At 33.1% G+C, this 17,520-nt stretch overlaps 1 protein-coding gene across 3 annotated transcripts in view; it reads right to left on the bottom strand.

Annotated features, from left to right (window-relative positions):
* The window catches only part of LOC136969611 (echinoderm microtubule-associated protein-like 2), an 84,812-nt gene that overhangs the window by 59,533 nt on the left and 7,759 nt on the right, over positions 1-17,520 (bottom strand). For 2 of the 3 annotated variants that reach the window (XM_067263845.1, XM_067263846.1), the window contains exons 2-4: positions 17,015-17,161; positions 6,920-7,301; positions 807-860 (exon numbers count right to left, since the gene is read on the bottom strand). In XM_067263845.1, coding sequence (XP_067119946.1) covers positions 807-860; positions 6,920-7,301; positions 17,015-17,161 — 583 coding nt within the window. The remainder of the gene's footprint in view (positions 1-806; positions 861-6,919; positions 7,302-17,014; positions 17,162-17,520) is intronic. The other variant, XM_067263847.1, reaches the window with a different exon arrangement.

Here is a 17,520-nt window from a genome sequence, read left to right as displayed (position 1 = left end):
CTCCTGAAGACTTATTTTCTTAATAGAAGTATTTTTAAAAATAATACAAACATCAAAGTTAAAAATGAAAATACTGAGACAAAACTATACTTTTTATATTCTCTATAATCCTTATACTAGAAGACAATTGTTTATTTCTTCTCCAATTCAATTTTCTTCATTCATATTTTAATTTTTATGTGATGATAATAAATTTTTAACTGTCTATTTATTAACTCAGTTAAAAATAAAAGTGTAATTTTGAAACTGCTAAGGTTCTTTTATCACTTATATATTCACTTAATCTATATAAATAAACAACTGCTAATTTATTAATCAAATATCTTTTGAATTTTATATGTTCAGAATAAGATGTGTAATACAAAGCAATGCTTTAATTCCATTTATCAATAAATATTTCTTTTCAATCTGTGTTCAAATTATATTTATATTAAAACTAATAGTGTTTTATCCTAATAACAGCATTATAACTACTCAAAATAAATAAATGAATATATTATTAATATAATAAACTAATCTAATTTTTAAAATAAATTAAAAAATTATTATAATTCAAATTTAATTGCTAATAATTTATTACTTTATTAAAAAAGGTTCACTAAAAATGTAACTAATAGCAATTAGGAAAATGAAATATATATGAATATAAAATTGTGAGATAATCAAATGCAAAATAATATGGATGTTAAAAATTATAATGACAAATCTGCAGTGATTCTAAATCATAAAAAAACCACTCTACAAAATATTTTAAAAACTACTTTGTGCCATCACCAAATATCACCCTTTAGTAAACAAAATATTACCCATGTCTTGATGGTCTGATATGCAGATTATACAGAGATCCGCTAGTGGCAGATCTGGGAAAAAATATAATAGTAAAATAATATTTTAATTTACAATTAAATACACATACATATATATATATATATATATATAATAGGAAATAAAACAAACCATGTTTATTTATATGGTGAATAATAATAGATTCACAATATAAAAAAAAAATTATTAATTCAACTGTATTATATATAAGTAATAACAACTTCAATCTTAATGTTACAATGCAAAAGGTACAAACTACATAACAAATTCATACCTATATTTTTCAACTTTTTATTTGCAAAAATAAGTACTTTTTATTATATTTTTTCATTTTTGCATCAATGATAGTGGATCATAGTATTATTAATCAAACTGCCTAAATATTTTTCTTCATGAATACCCATTAACTGGTTATATACCCTTTGATATAATTCATAAAAACTCAATATTGAAAGATTATCAATTCAATTTAAAATCCAGTGATTTCTCATATCCAGTAATCATAAGTTTAAAAAATCTAATCTCTAAGCAACTAAATATGCAATTTTCAGGTACTCTGAACATTACCAGACATTACAAAGCATATTAAACAATTGTCATTGACTAGTACAAGTCAAATAATTCTATCGTCATATAAGTTTAGCTTCATTGAAAAAAATGTGCAATTTAATTAAAATTTTTTCACAAAAATTTGCTGAAAATTATAAATGAAGAAAACACAAATATCATTAGCTGTTACAATCAAATCCAACAATCAGTAAAAAATAGCAGCATTAATAGATAGGTATAATTTACACCAGGGGTTCCCAACCTTTCTCATGTATCAACCCCTTTTAAGAAAAATCTTTTTCCATCAACCCTTTCAATATTAATTAATTATACTATATTATATATATTATATTATATGTAATTATATTTGCTATATTTGCTAATTATATTTGTAGAGCTACTTATGTAATTTTTAAAAACATCTTCCTAAACTTATTTAAGAACAAAAATGTGCAAAATTTTTAACACAAATAAATTTTTTATATTTGCAAAGTTATATTGATCCCCTCAAACTTTCATCGACCCCTAAGGGGTCAATATTGATCTCTTTGGGGAAATCCTGATTTACACCTTACCAGCTTCATTAATTATATAGTCATTGACAAAAAAGTTAGGCACCAAGGAGAAGGTATTGGAAGCATATGAAACTTTATTACTGCAAACACAATGATGATAGTAGTATGTAATTACAATACTGTAGCAAAGGGACAATTTAAAGGAACTTTTAGTATCTTGTTGAACTTCCTTTTGCCTGGAAACATGCAACAAAATGATTGGACAAGGAGGCATACAGGCACCATATGCTCTCCTGCAACAGGTTTATCCACAGATGTTGCAACTGCCACTCCACATCTCTCAAACTCATGGATGAACAAACCTGGCATCCTATTTGGTCCCTCAAATGCTTGATGGGTAAAAAATCTGAAAAACTGGGTAAGCCAAGAAAGTGTGGATACATGATGGACACATTCCTAGAAAACCCTAGCTGTATGCAGATAAGCATTGCTTGCTGGAAAAAGACCATTTGTAGCTACTATGAAAGACAACACAAGATGTAGGATTTCTTTAACACATCAGTGTGCCATCAATGACCCTCATACTTTTACTAAAGGTGACTGTCATATAAGACTTATGATACTCCACTGCTGATATCCTAGTCTGGTTTCCCAGACTAGGATACCAGCAGTGGAGAGCAAGAGTAGCATATGTCATAAACAATAGCTCTCTCTCACTATACCCATGCAGTCTCATTCACACATGTTGTGAGGTCTCTAGAAAATTGTGTGATTTTGTGATTGTTTTCAGAAGTTTTTGCCATTATAAGCATTTAACATGTCAGGTGTTAAGTGCAAAGCAGTAGTGATGAGGTTGGTAGTGCTAAGAAATGCCAAGCTATCATGATGGAAACAAAAGTGGACATCATAAAAAAAGTGGAGCACAGAGAGAAGATGGCTGATGTTGCTTGCTCATACCAGATAAATTGTTCTACCATTGGTTCAATTCTCAAGAACAAGAATAAGATCATGGAACATGTGAAAAGTTCAGTGCCTACGCACTCTATTATTAGTAGGAAACATGGAAAAGTGATCAAACTTGAAAATCTTCTGAGAATTTGGATGGAAGATTGTCATCAGAAGAGCAAGCTGCTAAGCTTAATGCTTATTCAAGAGAAGGATTTAACTCTTTTTGAAGACGTGAAAATAAAAATATGGGGAAGAAGCAGCAGATGTGACCTTTACTGCAAACCATGGATGGTTTAACTGCTTCAAGGTACATAATAATCTCCATAACATAAACATGAGTGGAGAGGCGGCAAGTGTAGATATGGTAGTAGCTCAGGAATTTCCCACTACATTTAAGGAAATCATTGAAAAGAATTTTCACCTCAGCAAATATTTAATGTTGACAAAACAGGCCTTTATTGGAAGAAGATGCCGAACTGAACCTATATCAGTAAAGAAGAGAAGTCTACACCTGGCTTCAAACCCACAAAAAACAGACTAATGCTACTACTTGGCAGTAATACCACAGCAGATATGAAGCTCAAGCCATTGTTAGTGTATCATTCTGAAAACGCAAGAGTCCTGAAAAATATAGCTAAGGCCACACTTCCTGTTGTGTGGAAGAGTAACCCAAAAGCCTGGGGTCACTCTTGCTATGTTTCAAGATTGATTTTATTACCATTTCATCCCCAAAGTGGAGAGGTACTGCCAGGATAAGAACATTCTCTTCCTTTTAGATAATGTACCAAGCCAGTCTCCATTCCTGGATGATTTTCATCCAAATGTGAAGTTTTCCTGCCACCCAAAACTACCCCACTACTCCAGCTGATGAACCAGGGGGGTCATTGCATTGCAACCTCCAAGAAATATTATCTTCATTGCACATTTTGTCAGGCACTGAAGGGAACTGAGGGTGATTCTGGGATGACATTGCATGAATTTTGGAAGAGCTTCACAATCTATAATGTCATAAAGAACATTGATGCTTTATGGTGTGAACCTACCACTTCCACCATGAATAGGGTATGGAAGAAACTGTGCCCCATGTTTGTCCATGACTTCCCTGGGTTTGCAAAGCTACAGGCAGAAGAACAAAATGTAGGCAACAACAGTGAGAAGCTTGGCTTTTATTTCAAGAAATAGGACTTCCATGAATATTTTGCTTTGCACCACCAGGAACTGACAAATGAAAACCCCATGGAACTGGAAAACCAGAGAAGGGAAAAAAGAAGTAGTGGAACCAGCACTGAATCATTTCCAGACTAAGATGATGGCACAGGTGTTTCAGATGATTGAAGACACTGTCGCTCTTTGAATCACATGACCTGAATGTCCACGGTGCACTTCATTGCTACCGGGTCATATATCACAAGAAAAAGGACTCTACCCAGACATCCTTAGACCAGTTCTTTGAGAGTGTGGAAAAACGTGGTGAGTCCTGTCATGACCTTGAACCAGTGCCATCGACATCAGATGTTAAGAGCACCTGATCTTCTGAAAATCTTCTCACCCTCCATTGAATCTTAGAACATTAGTTCTCAAACAAAAAACAATATAGGGATCCTTGAAAAAAAAATTTTTTTTAGATTATTTAAATTTACTAGCCCTGCATTCTTCTTTTCACAAAAGCAAATTTTAAACTTTACAGAAATTTTTAAAATATTTGGTAAATTATTTGAATAAATCTATGTAAATATTTTTTCATTAATATCACATTCCTTTTTATTAAAACAAAAAAAAATTTAAAACTTTATATAGAACTCTCAAATTTCTGAAGAAAATTTGTAGACCCTTAAAATTAAGAGATCATAGATCAAGAAACTCTATCTTAAGGTAATTTATTTATTGTTAGAAACATTTTGTACTTTTTGCAATATTTAACAATTGATTTGTATTTTACAATCAAAGCAGAAGATTTAGTTATCTTATAACACAAAAAATAAAAACAAAAGTCATAATATTTTGTAAAAATTATTTTATTGGCTATATTCAATCAATTTATATATAAAATATAAATCGAACTCACTTGTGCCTATTGACCGGTGTGAAATAAATAACTTCAATTCAACGAACGTTTTCTGGACGCCTTCCGTGTCCTTCTTCAGGTATAAGATACAACAGAGCTACCACGTCGCTTGCAGTGTACGCTTCTGAACCGGGCATTAATGTGGACTTCGCGGGGGCCACGCTAATAACTAAAACGACTCGGATGGAACACCTCAAATGGCTGGAAGCGATAGAGATACATAAAGCGCAAACTAAAACAACATGCATTAATTCACGCGACGAGATAACTCTTTCGCTTGCTTGGCAAACTTTATTACAAGAGGATGCATAAAGATTTATTTGGGTCCGATAACACATGAAATCATGTGACCCAAAGATAAAAAAGAATACAAAGATTAAAAAGAATATGATACAGTACGACAAGGAGCACGACAGATATAGTGCATGCGCGATGGTCATCGCGCTTTCGAACTATCTTCATTTGAATTTGTTCTTAAAAGATCGGAACGCAGTTTTTTAAAAATAATAGAATCCAGCAGTTAACCTGAAGAAGGACACGGAAGGCGTCCAGAAAACGTTCGTTGAATTGAAGTTATTTATTTCACACCGGTCAATAGGCACAAGTGAGTTCGATTTATATTTTATACACCCCGGTGTGTAGGATGATGATATACAATTTATATATATATATATATAAAAAGTTAGTAAAAAATAAGCTAATTATTATTAGATTTTTTTTGAGCTGTAATTTAAAAATTGTAGAATTATAGTCCAAAAACATCTAATAATTTAGAATTAGATGTAGTTGATCCTGCCATTTCATATTAAATTAAATACAGTGGTGCCTCGTATAACGTACGCCTCAAATAATGGATGCCGCGAACAACGGACTTTCTGTTTGGCCGTTACGTGACTCGAGCAATGGACTGGCTGCAAACAAGACTTTCCGGCATAATTGGTGACTGCTCCATGGGTGCATTCTTTAATAGCGGTTGCTCTGCATCTCCGCTACTACGGGAGTGCGCTGCTGTTTGTAGGCATTTAGGAACGACAGTGAAAGAAAGAAAGATGGCGGCACTCACACTATCGATAGTATCATGATGGAGGAATCTATAATTCTAAAATATGAGCTTTAAAAGGCAAACGAAGAGTCCTAACTGTAAAATTTAACCATAAAATGGATTATTTGTTGAAAGAGCATTCAAAATAGCCTAAAAAAAAATTCGTAAAGACACTTACATCACCGTGTGCACTAACTCGTGTTTTCACAATTTCTAAATTTTCATTCATAAAACCACATAATGGACCCGGAAACGAAACTATCTGAGCCATGGAGGACGCTATGTTGCTTTCCACCGTAAACTACTGCTACAAGCGGCCGTTTTTGCCGTTCGACGGCGTGCACTCCCACTGGAATTTAGGAACGCGTTCCGCAGGAATATTTAAACGGATGTCGCTCGCACAGAGTTACACGGAGGAATAAAAGAATGCATCCCATGTTCGTTTTTTTATGATACAGTACGATTATTTTATGCTGTGGAACGAATTAGATGTTTTAACATGTATTTCTATGGGAAAATGAGTTTCGTATAACAGACATTTCACTTAACAAACGTGCACCTGGAACGGATTAAGTACGTTATATGAGGCACCACTGTAATTAGAAATAATTTAATTTAGAACATCTCAAAGAAAAAGCTAATGCAGAGTGAAATTCAAACACCACTCAATTCCTGCAGGTACTGTACGTTATAAATTAATTAGCTGGTTCACCATTCTGATCTGTAAAATTATTTTAAAAAATTTATTCGTATTTTATTTTCTCTGACAGCATCAAGATATAAATCTGAAAAGAATATAATTAAAAAACCATCTCTCTAATTAAAAGTTACTAAATTATAATAAATTGGTATAATTGCATTTATTTAAATAGCATTCTAATATTTCATATCATTGAAAATATTACATAAAATATTCATAAATTATAATAATTACAGATCTATATATATATATATATATATATATAAACAAATTACCTATTAAGATATTGAGATCCCAATTCTTGACTAGTCCATTTTTTCATATTTGATAAATTGGAAGTAGATGCTGAGATATAACGATTTGGTGATGGTGTATGACGTGGAGACGATGCACTTACAGAAGTAACTGCTTGTGTTGGTAAAGGAGAAGGAATTGGAGATACTGAAGCAGAACTATCGCTATGAAGGGAACTGGTAGAAGGGTAATGAGAAAGAGGACGTGAATTTTGTGAAGAATTAGCTGATGCATGATGAGAATTTACACCACTAAGTCCAGAAACTCCACTAAATGATTGTCTATGATAAGAAATACTACCAGGTCGACATGAATTTGAAATTTTGACAGGAACAGAATTATTAATACTTGTAATCACAGGAGCTGTAAAAAAAAAAAAAAATATATATATATATATATATTATTAAATAAATGTGTTTTTATTAATAACTCATACAGGTAGTCCTCATTAATTCAAACTGAGATAGTTCACTTTTGTCCTGGCCGGAGATAAAGAGATTTAAATGTTAAGGAATTTGGTTAGTTCAAAGTATGGCCACTTCGAAATTTGAAGTGAAAATTCTGTCCAAACTGTAATCTGAGTACATTAACATGTTTGCTTAGATTGAAGTGCCTCCATGCTATAAGAGAACAATAGGCGAAGAACGACTCAAATCTGGCTTTGCTCTTACAGTAACACATTTTCAGGTGTTGCCTTATCCATGGACTACACTTTTATTCTCTTATTTCATAAACTACAGCTGCTTTTCAGGATTGTAAGATTGGGCTGCAAGTAACAGATTGAGATATTTGTGTGGCACTACTACATTTGGGCAACTTACTACTTTTTAGGCCACTTTAAAAATAATTTGGGCTACATTTTGAGGAATTCTGCTTTATTTTTCATAAAACTTATCTAGCAACCTGTGAGGTTCTTAGTAGACATGTGTTGTTTACCTGTAGTTTATTTATATTATTAGTATTATTATTAATCTGTATATTTATCTATATTCCATTTGTTTAATAAATTACATATGTTACATGGCATTTGATAATATTGTACAGAAATATGTAAATCTCAGATAATTCGAAACTCAATAATTCAAAGTCATGATTATTTCATCCTTTGATTTCGAACTAACAAGGATTTCCTGTATAGATATATAGACATAGAATATAGAATAGGTATTGATAAAAGTGTACAAAGCACAAAGTAAGATTAGTGTGTTGTTTCAAACCAATGAAGGGTAGGAACAGTCTGGAAAAATTAAAATGGCATGTTATATAATCATCAAAGGTGGATCTGTACAGTTTTATATGCAAAAGTTATGTAAAATTGTCCAGAGATTTAAAAAAAAAACTGAAAAAATTCCATCACTCAATAAGTCAGCATATTTGATAACATGCCACTGTGTCAGTCCCAACAATGCCAGGTTAATGGAATGTCACTGTATCACAAAAAACAATTCTGTGACAAAAATTTTTTTATTTAGAAATTTATAAACAGTTCAATCTTCCAATTTTATTGGCTACCTATAATAAGCTCCAGCATCTATCTGTGTTAGAAATGATCAACATATACTTTATTGATATAACCCTATTTTGACTGATAAAACTGTATACAATAACAGACCTGATGTTATGTAAGTTAACCTTTTTGCAAGCAGGTTTGGTTCTTGGTTCATAAAACCTGATGGCAGATTAATCATGTCAAGTATAGATTTCATTGGTATATATATATCTATAATTTGATATTTTTTACCCGTAAATTTCATAAAAATGAGTAGACATGTAATAGTTTTTTTAAACCAAATATTTATTTGTATAAACTTTCATGTATACCGTATTTTACAGACTATAAGACGCACCTTAATTTTTAAGCAATTTTTTAAAAAAAAATACCTAGAAGACGCTACGGACTATAAGACGCACCTGAATTTTGGAGGCAATTTTTCGAAGAAAAAAGTGCGTCTTATAGTCCGTAAAATACGGTATTTACATTTTTATATATTAAAGACATAAAAACATCAAACATTTTTATTTAAACTATAAAAGTTATCATTTATCTTTTAAATTATTACTTTACAGTTCTTTATAATTTCTGAAGTATATATTACAGTAGGGGAAGTTGGGGCAAAGTGAAAACTTGTGATATGTGTTTTGATTAGATGATCTGATTTGCTGGCACATACATGTTAAAGATCACAGTGATGATATATTTTGCATATGGTTACTCACTAGTGAAACACTAGTACAATGGAAGTGCAGTTAAAAGTGCTCTTTTTAGTTGTTTGTTTTGAGGTAAATAAGCAAGCTTTCTTAGTTATGTTTTTACTCTTAGTGCAAGCTAGCTTAGCTATCTGCAGATTTAAATGCGAGTGTTATTTTCCAATAGCCATACATAATACTGTAGCTTGCAACTTTTGTTACCTTAACATAGAATATGCTGTCAATTACACTCGATATTTTGGAAAATTGTTGGAGCAAAAGCACTTGTGTTGTGTGCAAAAAATTCTTACACACAAAACAAGTGTTTATTTGCAGGAATGTCTGAGGATGTGGCATTTTAATGACTATGTTACTCATGAAACAGAGTGGAAAGGGCCAAACTGAAAAATTTTTCACTTTGTTTCTGCTTATTAATGAGGCTATCACAAGCAAATTTTCAGCTCATAAATAAGTTTTCTGGTGTATAAGTTGAAATCTGTGTTAAATGTACAACATTGATAATTATGTAAGCTAGTGCATGTAAGACTGTTTCAATAGTTTTATTTTTCTCTGCAGGTGCTTGGGTATGTAGTAATAATGATATGTAGATACAAGAGAAAAACTGTACAACAATTATGATCAGAGAGCATGCTTCAATGCAAGCAATCCAAATGTTTGAAATGGTACCATGAAACTACTAGCTGTCTTACAAAAATATGATATCCTATTAGTAATATGCCAAATGACTGCCAGATTAAATTGGTTATTTCTACATTATTATTTTAAATTAATTTCTAAATAATTTGTTACTAGAGGTAGGTATTAGGTGCAATTTCTTATTAAATGAAGAAATAGCCCAATTTAAATTGGCAGTTGTTTGACATATTACTAATATATATCGGGTTTCGAGATGTTTGTAGATGTTCTGCTAGCTACCTTGCACCAAAGTTGTGAGAAAGAGATTCCATAGAAGCTGCTGAAAAACATATGGGATATTTTAGATCTATCTTTAGTAAACAACAAGAGCAAGAACTGGCAGATTATCTTCTGACTAGGGATTGCAATCCAGCAGTGTTTTGACTCCAGCTGGATTTTTGCTGGATTAAAATCATTCCAGCTGGAATCCAGCTGCGAATCCAGCGCGGATCCAGCGTGGATGTATTTTTGGTGCAATAGTATTATCTGTCTATCTATCTATCCTTATGTTTTTTTAATGAAATAAAACATTTTTAAAAAATACTTAAGAAGCTTTTATTATTTAGACTGGTCACTATAAATCAGTAAAACTTTTTACACATTTAGGTAGTAAACTTAACTTTGGTTCGGTTTAACACTTGAGATAGAGATAATTAACTTTAAATGTTTAGTTAGATTATAATTATAATGTAATCTTTAAGTTAAATAATAGCAAAGGTAATTCTACTGATTAATTTATATTAATATATTATAATAATGTAAGGACAGATAATCAGTGACTAAGTGGCTATCAGTCTTACCAGTTTTCATATATAGGCTCTACATATTAGTATGTAGTTATTTATAAGTATATAAAACTATGTACTGGAAGTAGAATAAGTTAAATAAACTACACCTTTATCAATCCAACAAAATTTAATAAAATAATAACGTTTTCAATCGTTTTTAACGATCTTCCTCGGTTACAAAAAAAACGGAACATTAAATATAGAACATAAAATGTGTTCGGAATAAATATGAAAATTAACGGAAAACGCCCAAACGGACAAAATATAGATAAATAAACAAAATAAATAGCGGAAAAAATATATACAGGGTGTTTTCTTTAAACTGACGGTACTCAGAAACATCTGTAGAGCAATCTAGCAACCGGACTGTCGCCAAATTTGGGAGAGTGACTAAGGACGACATGGAAAAGAGATTCCGCGAAGAAAAAAGTAATACCTAAATTCGCCGGTAAAGGAGGATTTGGCGCTGTTGTAGCGAAAAAGTTACCAGCACTTCACTGAAGAAAGGGTCATCAGTTGCTTTTTTCCACTTGCATGGCCGCCTCGCACCTCGGATCTAACCCCATGTTACTTTTTCCTGTGGGGTTACTTAAAGTCCAAGATCTATCTTGGTAGTGTCCCAAACTTGATGACTTTGAAGGACAACATTTCTCAAACTGTGATGAACATTCCTGCGGACATGTTACGTTCAGCCATAGAGAACACGGTGTTCAGGATGCAATGAGTTGTCCAGCAGGACGGTGATCACATTGAAGAAGGGAGAAGGTTATTTGCTGATTAATTAAACTTTCGTTATTACACTGAAACCTCTGTCTGATTATTCATTTGTGTGTTTGTTAATTGCAGCTGGATTTTATGCAGATTCTTAGCTGTTTCGCTACAACAGTGCCAAATCCACCCCAACCGGCAAATTTGGGTACTACTTTTTTCTTCGCGGAATCTCTTTCCCATGTCGTCCTTAGTCACTCTCCCAAATTTGGCGACAGTCCGGCTGTTAGATTGCTCTACAGATGTCTCTGAGTACCGTCAGTTTAAAAAAAAACATCCTGTACAGTAATATCTCGACTTACGCTACCCCGACTTACGCGAACCCGGAGTTACGCGATTTTCAAATCTCGACGATTCGTCTTTTGTTTGAGCGCCACGCAACCCTTGATTACTCACCCCCCAAACTATTGTTCAGCTTACAGGTTCGGACGTGTCGCGCGGAATCGACTCATAGCTACAATTCATTTTGTCTTATTTATTTCTGTGTTTGTTATATCTACGGAGACTTGAGACTCTACTGTGTCATCCAAACGAAGTAGAACTGATTCTTCTGCATCAAACAAGAAAAGAAAAACTCCATCTTTAATAATGTTAACTTTTCATTCCAAAGACTTCGATACAAAAATGAAAATTTGTAAATTGGCAAAACTTGATCCTTTAGACCCAGTTTAATCAGATGATCGAATGACGGTTGGAAACTTGACAGAAGGCCTCAGTTTAATTAAAAAGAGGTTACAAATTTTAGAAAATATAGACTCAAACGAAGAGCGCATTTCTTCTACAAAACGAGAAATAAAAAAATTATTAGCATGCTACGAGGAAATTTTGCGGGAGAAAAAAAATCTTTGAGCCGTCAGACGAATTTGTTAGATTTTAGGAAGCCTTCTATAACAAAATAACTTCGATTTACGATTTTAATAATATAATTTGTTATACATATGTATTATCTAAGATTTTATTAAACATTTTTCTAAATTATTGTTTTCTTTAGTCTCCGGCTCCAATTAAAAATAATTTGTATGTATTTATATGCGAAGTTATACCCCGACTTACGCGAATTCGACTTACGCGGTTATCGCTCGGTCCCACCTATCGCGTAAGTTCGGGGTATTACTGTATATAAGATATAACGAAACCAGCATTGTCCGTTAATAACATTAATTAATGTAAAAGGATTTCCACATGGTAGACAATGAGTCCGCATCTCTATGGTTTATACAACCAGTTGTCATGTGCACCTTGCAGATTGCCAATCTCTCAAGATGTTTGACCGTTTGCCTATTCGTCGTCGTTTTTATAATTGCCGCTCGATCCCATTGGACGTTAACATCCTTCTGTCTTGCGTATGATGCCAGCGCAGTGTTGTCAAGGTTCTTACTGATTGTATATTTGTGCTCTTGAGCCTTTGTTTTAAACTGCGCATCGTTGCACCCACATAAACAAGCTTGGAATTGAAACGTTGGTTGTGTAAAGGCACCAAATATATACCCGTTGTTGAATTCCAATCCTCTTTCTTTTTATCGTTTCTTAAAAGTTTGAAAACAGTGGGATTACGTCGGTATACAATACGAAAATTATCAGACCTGGCAGTACATCTATGTATCTTGTTTAAAAAAAATGGGATGTAATTAAGCACTATTCTTTTTATATTTATTCGAAACACATTTTATGTTCTATAGTTAATGTTGTATTTTTTTTGTAACTGAGAAAGATCGTTAAAAGCGATTGAATACGTTATTATTTTATTAAATTTTGCTGGATTGATTAAGGTATAGTTTATTTATAAGTAATTTAATTATTAGTGTTAGTAAAGTAGTGAGTAAGTAATTAGTAAGTAATTAGTAGCAGTCTAATAGTTAGCAAAGCGGCAACGCGACAACGTAGACTTTTGCGCAAATATTTAGAAAGTTAATTGAGTATTTGCGGATCCGCAGCGCTGGATCCAGCACCAAGTGCTGGATCCAGCAGGCCGAAGAATGCGCTGGATCCAGCTGGATTGCTGGATGAGGGATCCAGCAATTGCAATCCCTACTTCTGACAATAGGAAGTTGACTGTTTGGCTTGACCATCACTTCTTTTTCTCCATCGTCTGGCATTATAGGCCTTGGAGGCCCTTATCTGCAGTCACAATCCTTCTCCATCTTGTTTAGTCTATAGCCTGCCTCTGCCAATCTTTGATTCCAAGGTCTTGAAGATCTTCAGTGATCCCATCTATCCATCTTTCCTTGGGATGGCCTCTTCCCTTTCCCTCATAGTGGAGCCCTCGTGAAGCTGTTGCCATTATAGGAAGCCTTATGACATGGCCCAGCCACTGTAATCATCTGGCCTTAATCACCTGTGTGATCATGGGCTTGTCATAGGTTGTCTACAGTTCATGGTTTGTTCTTCTCCTCCATACTGGTTCTCCATTGACTATAATATCATTATCATCATAGCTTTCTACAGGTCCAAAGATTTTCCTTAATATTTTGTTTTCAAATCTCTGTAGTTGTAGTTCTTCTTGTTTTGTCATTGGCCATGTTTCACATCCATACAGAATTGCTGGTCTAATCAGTGACTCATATACAGTTAGCTTTGTCCTTTTACTAAAGAGTTTGCTTTTTAGTATGTTTGTGAGTCCAAAGTAGATTTTGTTTTCCTTTAGAGAGTTCCTATCTCCTTCTTGATGTCATTGTTTCTGTTTATGTCAGTCCCTAAGTACTTGAAGGATTCTGTAGTGCTGAATGTTATATTGTCTATGGTTAGACGTTCTTTGTGGGATTCTCCCTTTTTAGAAATAACCATGTATTTAGTCTTCTCTTCATTGATGATCAAACTCGTGCTCTTGGCAGCTGTTGCTAATTTTGATGTTAATCTTGTCATCTCCCCTTGAAATTCTCCAACTATGACAATGTCAATCCCATATGCTAGTAGTGACAGTTTGTCTCTTGAGTTATTTTCCTTTTTATTGCCTATCTCTTGGGCCATTCTGACAACTTTTTCTAAAGTGATGTTAAAGAGAAGAGGAGACAGGGCATATCCCTATTTTAATCCCATTTTGCTCTGGAAGCTGTCCAACCTTGTAGCTCTGATTTTTACTGTATACCACACCTCATTCATGCAAATTTCTGCAATTCTGGAGAGTTTGTCTGGTATCTCAAACTCCTTCATGGTCTTCCATACTGATTGCCTGTGGATGCTGTCGTACACCTTTTGAAAATCAATGAACAGCAGGTGTATGTCAACATTGTATTCCCAGTTCTTCTCAAAAACCTGTCTTAATGAGAAGATTTGATCAGTTGTGGCTCTATTTTTTCGAAAACAAGTTTGATATTCATCCATAATTCCCTCCATGTATGGAGTCAATCTCCTCATAACTAGAGATGACAGGATCTTGTATGTCACTTGGAATAGGGAGATCTCTCTGTAGTTTATATATTCCATTTTATCTCCTTTCTTATGGACGGGGATTATGCCTGCTTCTTTCCATTCCATTGGCATTATTTCCTCTCCAGATCTGCAGAATCAGATTATGGATTGTCTTTTGCAAGCTGCTGCCAACTATATTTGATGAGCTTCAGTTTGATATTGTCACTCCATGCAGCTTTGTGATTATGGAGATTTCGTATAACATGAACTTCACTCTGAGTAGGTTCTTTAACTTCTGGTTGGACAGTGTGTTTTGGGAGAAATGTAGGTAGATTTGTGGGGATTGACCATCACTGATATTTCAAAATGCTGAGAGAAGTGGAATTGTACATACAGGTAAGTTCAACAAGGCTGTAGGGCTGGCAAGGATGGATTGATTGTATGGTTTCTGAATAGACATCCACATATCAGTGTGAGACAATCAGAAAATACATCAGTTGCTTGGGCAATGAGAAGTTCAATAGGGCTGCTGTATCCAAATATTTTGATCTGTTGAAAGAATTGATGGCTAAGTACCATTTTTCACCTAGCTGTAACTATAATTGTGATGAGAGAGCATCAGCAGTTCCAAGAAAGATGTCTAGTTTTGATCAATGAAAGAGAAGAAACAAGTGGGGACATTAGCATCAGCTGAACATGACAACTTCATCACAGCAGAAATCTGTTTAAATACTTCAGGAAATTTTACACCACTTCTTCTTGTATTTCCTTGAGCTAGGGAAAATCCAATGTTTCATGTTGAATTGCCTCCAGAATCAAACATTACTCTCCATTTGAAAGATTGGATGCAAACAGACATATAGAGCCCAATTTAGTTTAATCATTTTCTTGAACATGCTAGACTATGTGAACAGTAGCCCATTTTACTTATTCTAAACAAACACGGCACTCACACCAAAAATTTAGATCTTCTTGAAAAAGCAAGGCAAAATCACATTCACATTTTGGTAATTCCCGTGCATACATCTCATCAAATGCAGCCTTTGGATGTCTCATTCATGCTATGTTTGAGCACATATTATGAGCAAGAAGTGAGGAAGGGGTGGCAACATAATCCAGGAAAGGTTGTCACTGTTCAAGATGTTCCACCACTATTTAGAACTGTATATCTCCATTAAGCTACCCCAAAGATTACAGTAAACAGATTTAAGAATACTGGTATTTATTCAATAAATTGTCACATTTTTTCAGCTTATTTGTTCCAGTCTGCAGAGACAACTGACTAACCAGGTCCAAATGATAAACAGGAGAAAACAGACCAAACTGATCAAAATAATCAGTACATGAAAATCCTAATGTTGATAAAGAGCCTGGATCCTCAACTTCACTGATGCTTCAGTCAAATAAATACAGTGAGCCTGAAAGAACTATAATTTGACACCCAAAGCAATTTTATATTAAATTGACCACAGACTTTCTATAGTGGTTTAAACCAAAAATTTCATTTTGAATGTCTTTATTTAATAAATCCTCATGTGAGTCGAAAATGAGACTCAGAAGTTCCAAAATGATTTATCAATTTTTAACGTATTTCTTGATTCTTTTATTTTCATGAATGTATGCATAATCCATTATATTAAATAAACCACCAATGAGTTGCTCAACTTTCCCTGGAAATTTAAAATTGTGGTAGTGCCATTTATTATATTTTATTTTAAAAAAACTATATTTTTAACTATTATAAAATGGCAAAAAGATTAATTTTGAGGATAGAGATGGGTTTTATAATAAATTGTAAATGCTAATAACAAGTAAAATCATCATTAAGTCCAACCCTACTGGAGATACACACAACCCTCATTATCCCCCACCTCTTGACCTTTAATCACCAAAATTTAATAGCATCAATCCCCAATACACAAACCTCCCTGCAAAATTTCAGAAATTTTTGACAATAAGCACCAAAGTTATCAACCTTCAAAGAGAGTAAACAAAATTGTGCCCCCCCCACACACACATTAAAGTGATACATACAGAAATTACCCGCCAATTTTTTCACATTTCTTGACGTTTCAAAATGTCCTAAGTCCAAAAATGTAAGAATCCTGGAAGGTCATGTTTTGACCAATCACAATACTTTCCTCTGTTATATATAACAGCCAGGAAAATAAAAATCTTTAGTTTACTATATGAAAAAACTAATTCTCCCACTCCATCATTTAGTGCAAAAAACCCTTAGTGGCCTGCCTTTCACTGGGCAAAAATGACTTATAACAATAACAAACCTACCTCTGCCTTCTAGTTGAGTAACTCGTCGAAGGACATCAGCTAATGTACTTCTTAAACATACAATTTCATCTGCCTGTTCTTGAATTTTCTTTTCTAAATCAATGATCCTATCTTGTAATGATTCATTATCATTATTTAATATTTCACCTTAAAAAAAATGAAACATTTATTAAAATTAATTTTTCATTTTATCATTTTAAAATTAAATCGTCATAAATTTAATGAATAAAGTGATATAATAGGGTGGCAATAAATTCTAATTTGAAAAAAAGCAAAGAAATATGAACAGTATATCCAGCCTAATTTATTATAAAACCTGATAACCTAAACTAACAAGAGACTAATGTATGATATTTAAAATAATTTTAGTTAGAAAGTAATAATAATATTTCATAATATTTTTCAAGGATATTCAGTTTAATTATTAAAAAAATTCTTTATTACATATAATAATTCTTCCATCTTTTTCCATTGAATTTTTTTCATTAGAAATGGTAAAATATTAA

The sequence above is a fragment of the Centruroides vittatus genome, unplaced genomic scaffold (genome assembly GCF_030686945.1).
Source record: "Centruroides vittatus isolate TY-2023 unplaced genomic scaffold, ASM3068694v2 contig_18, whole genome shotgun sequence".
Taxonomy (NCBI): Eukaryota; Metazoa; Arthropoda; class Arachnida; order Scorpiones; family Buthidae; genus Centruroides; species Centruroides vittatus.
Note: the sequence above shows the minus strand (reverse complement) of the source record. Positions and strands in the feature narration are given on the sequence as shown.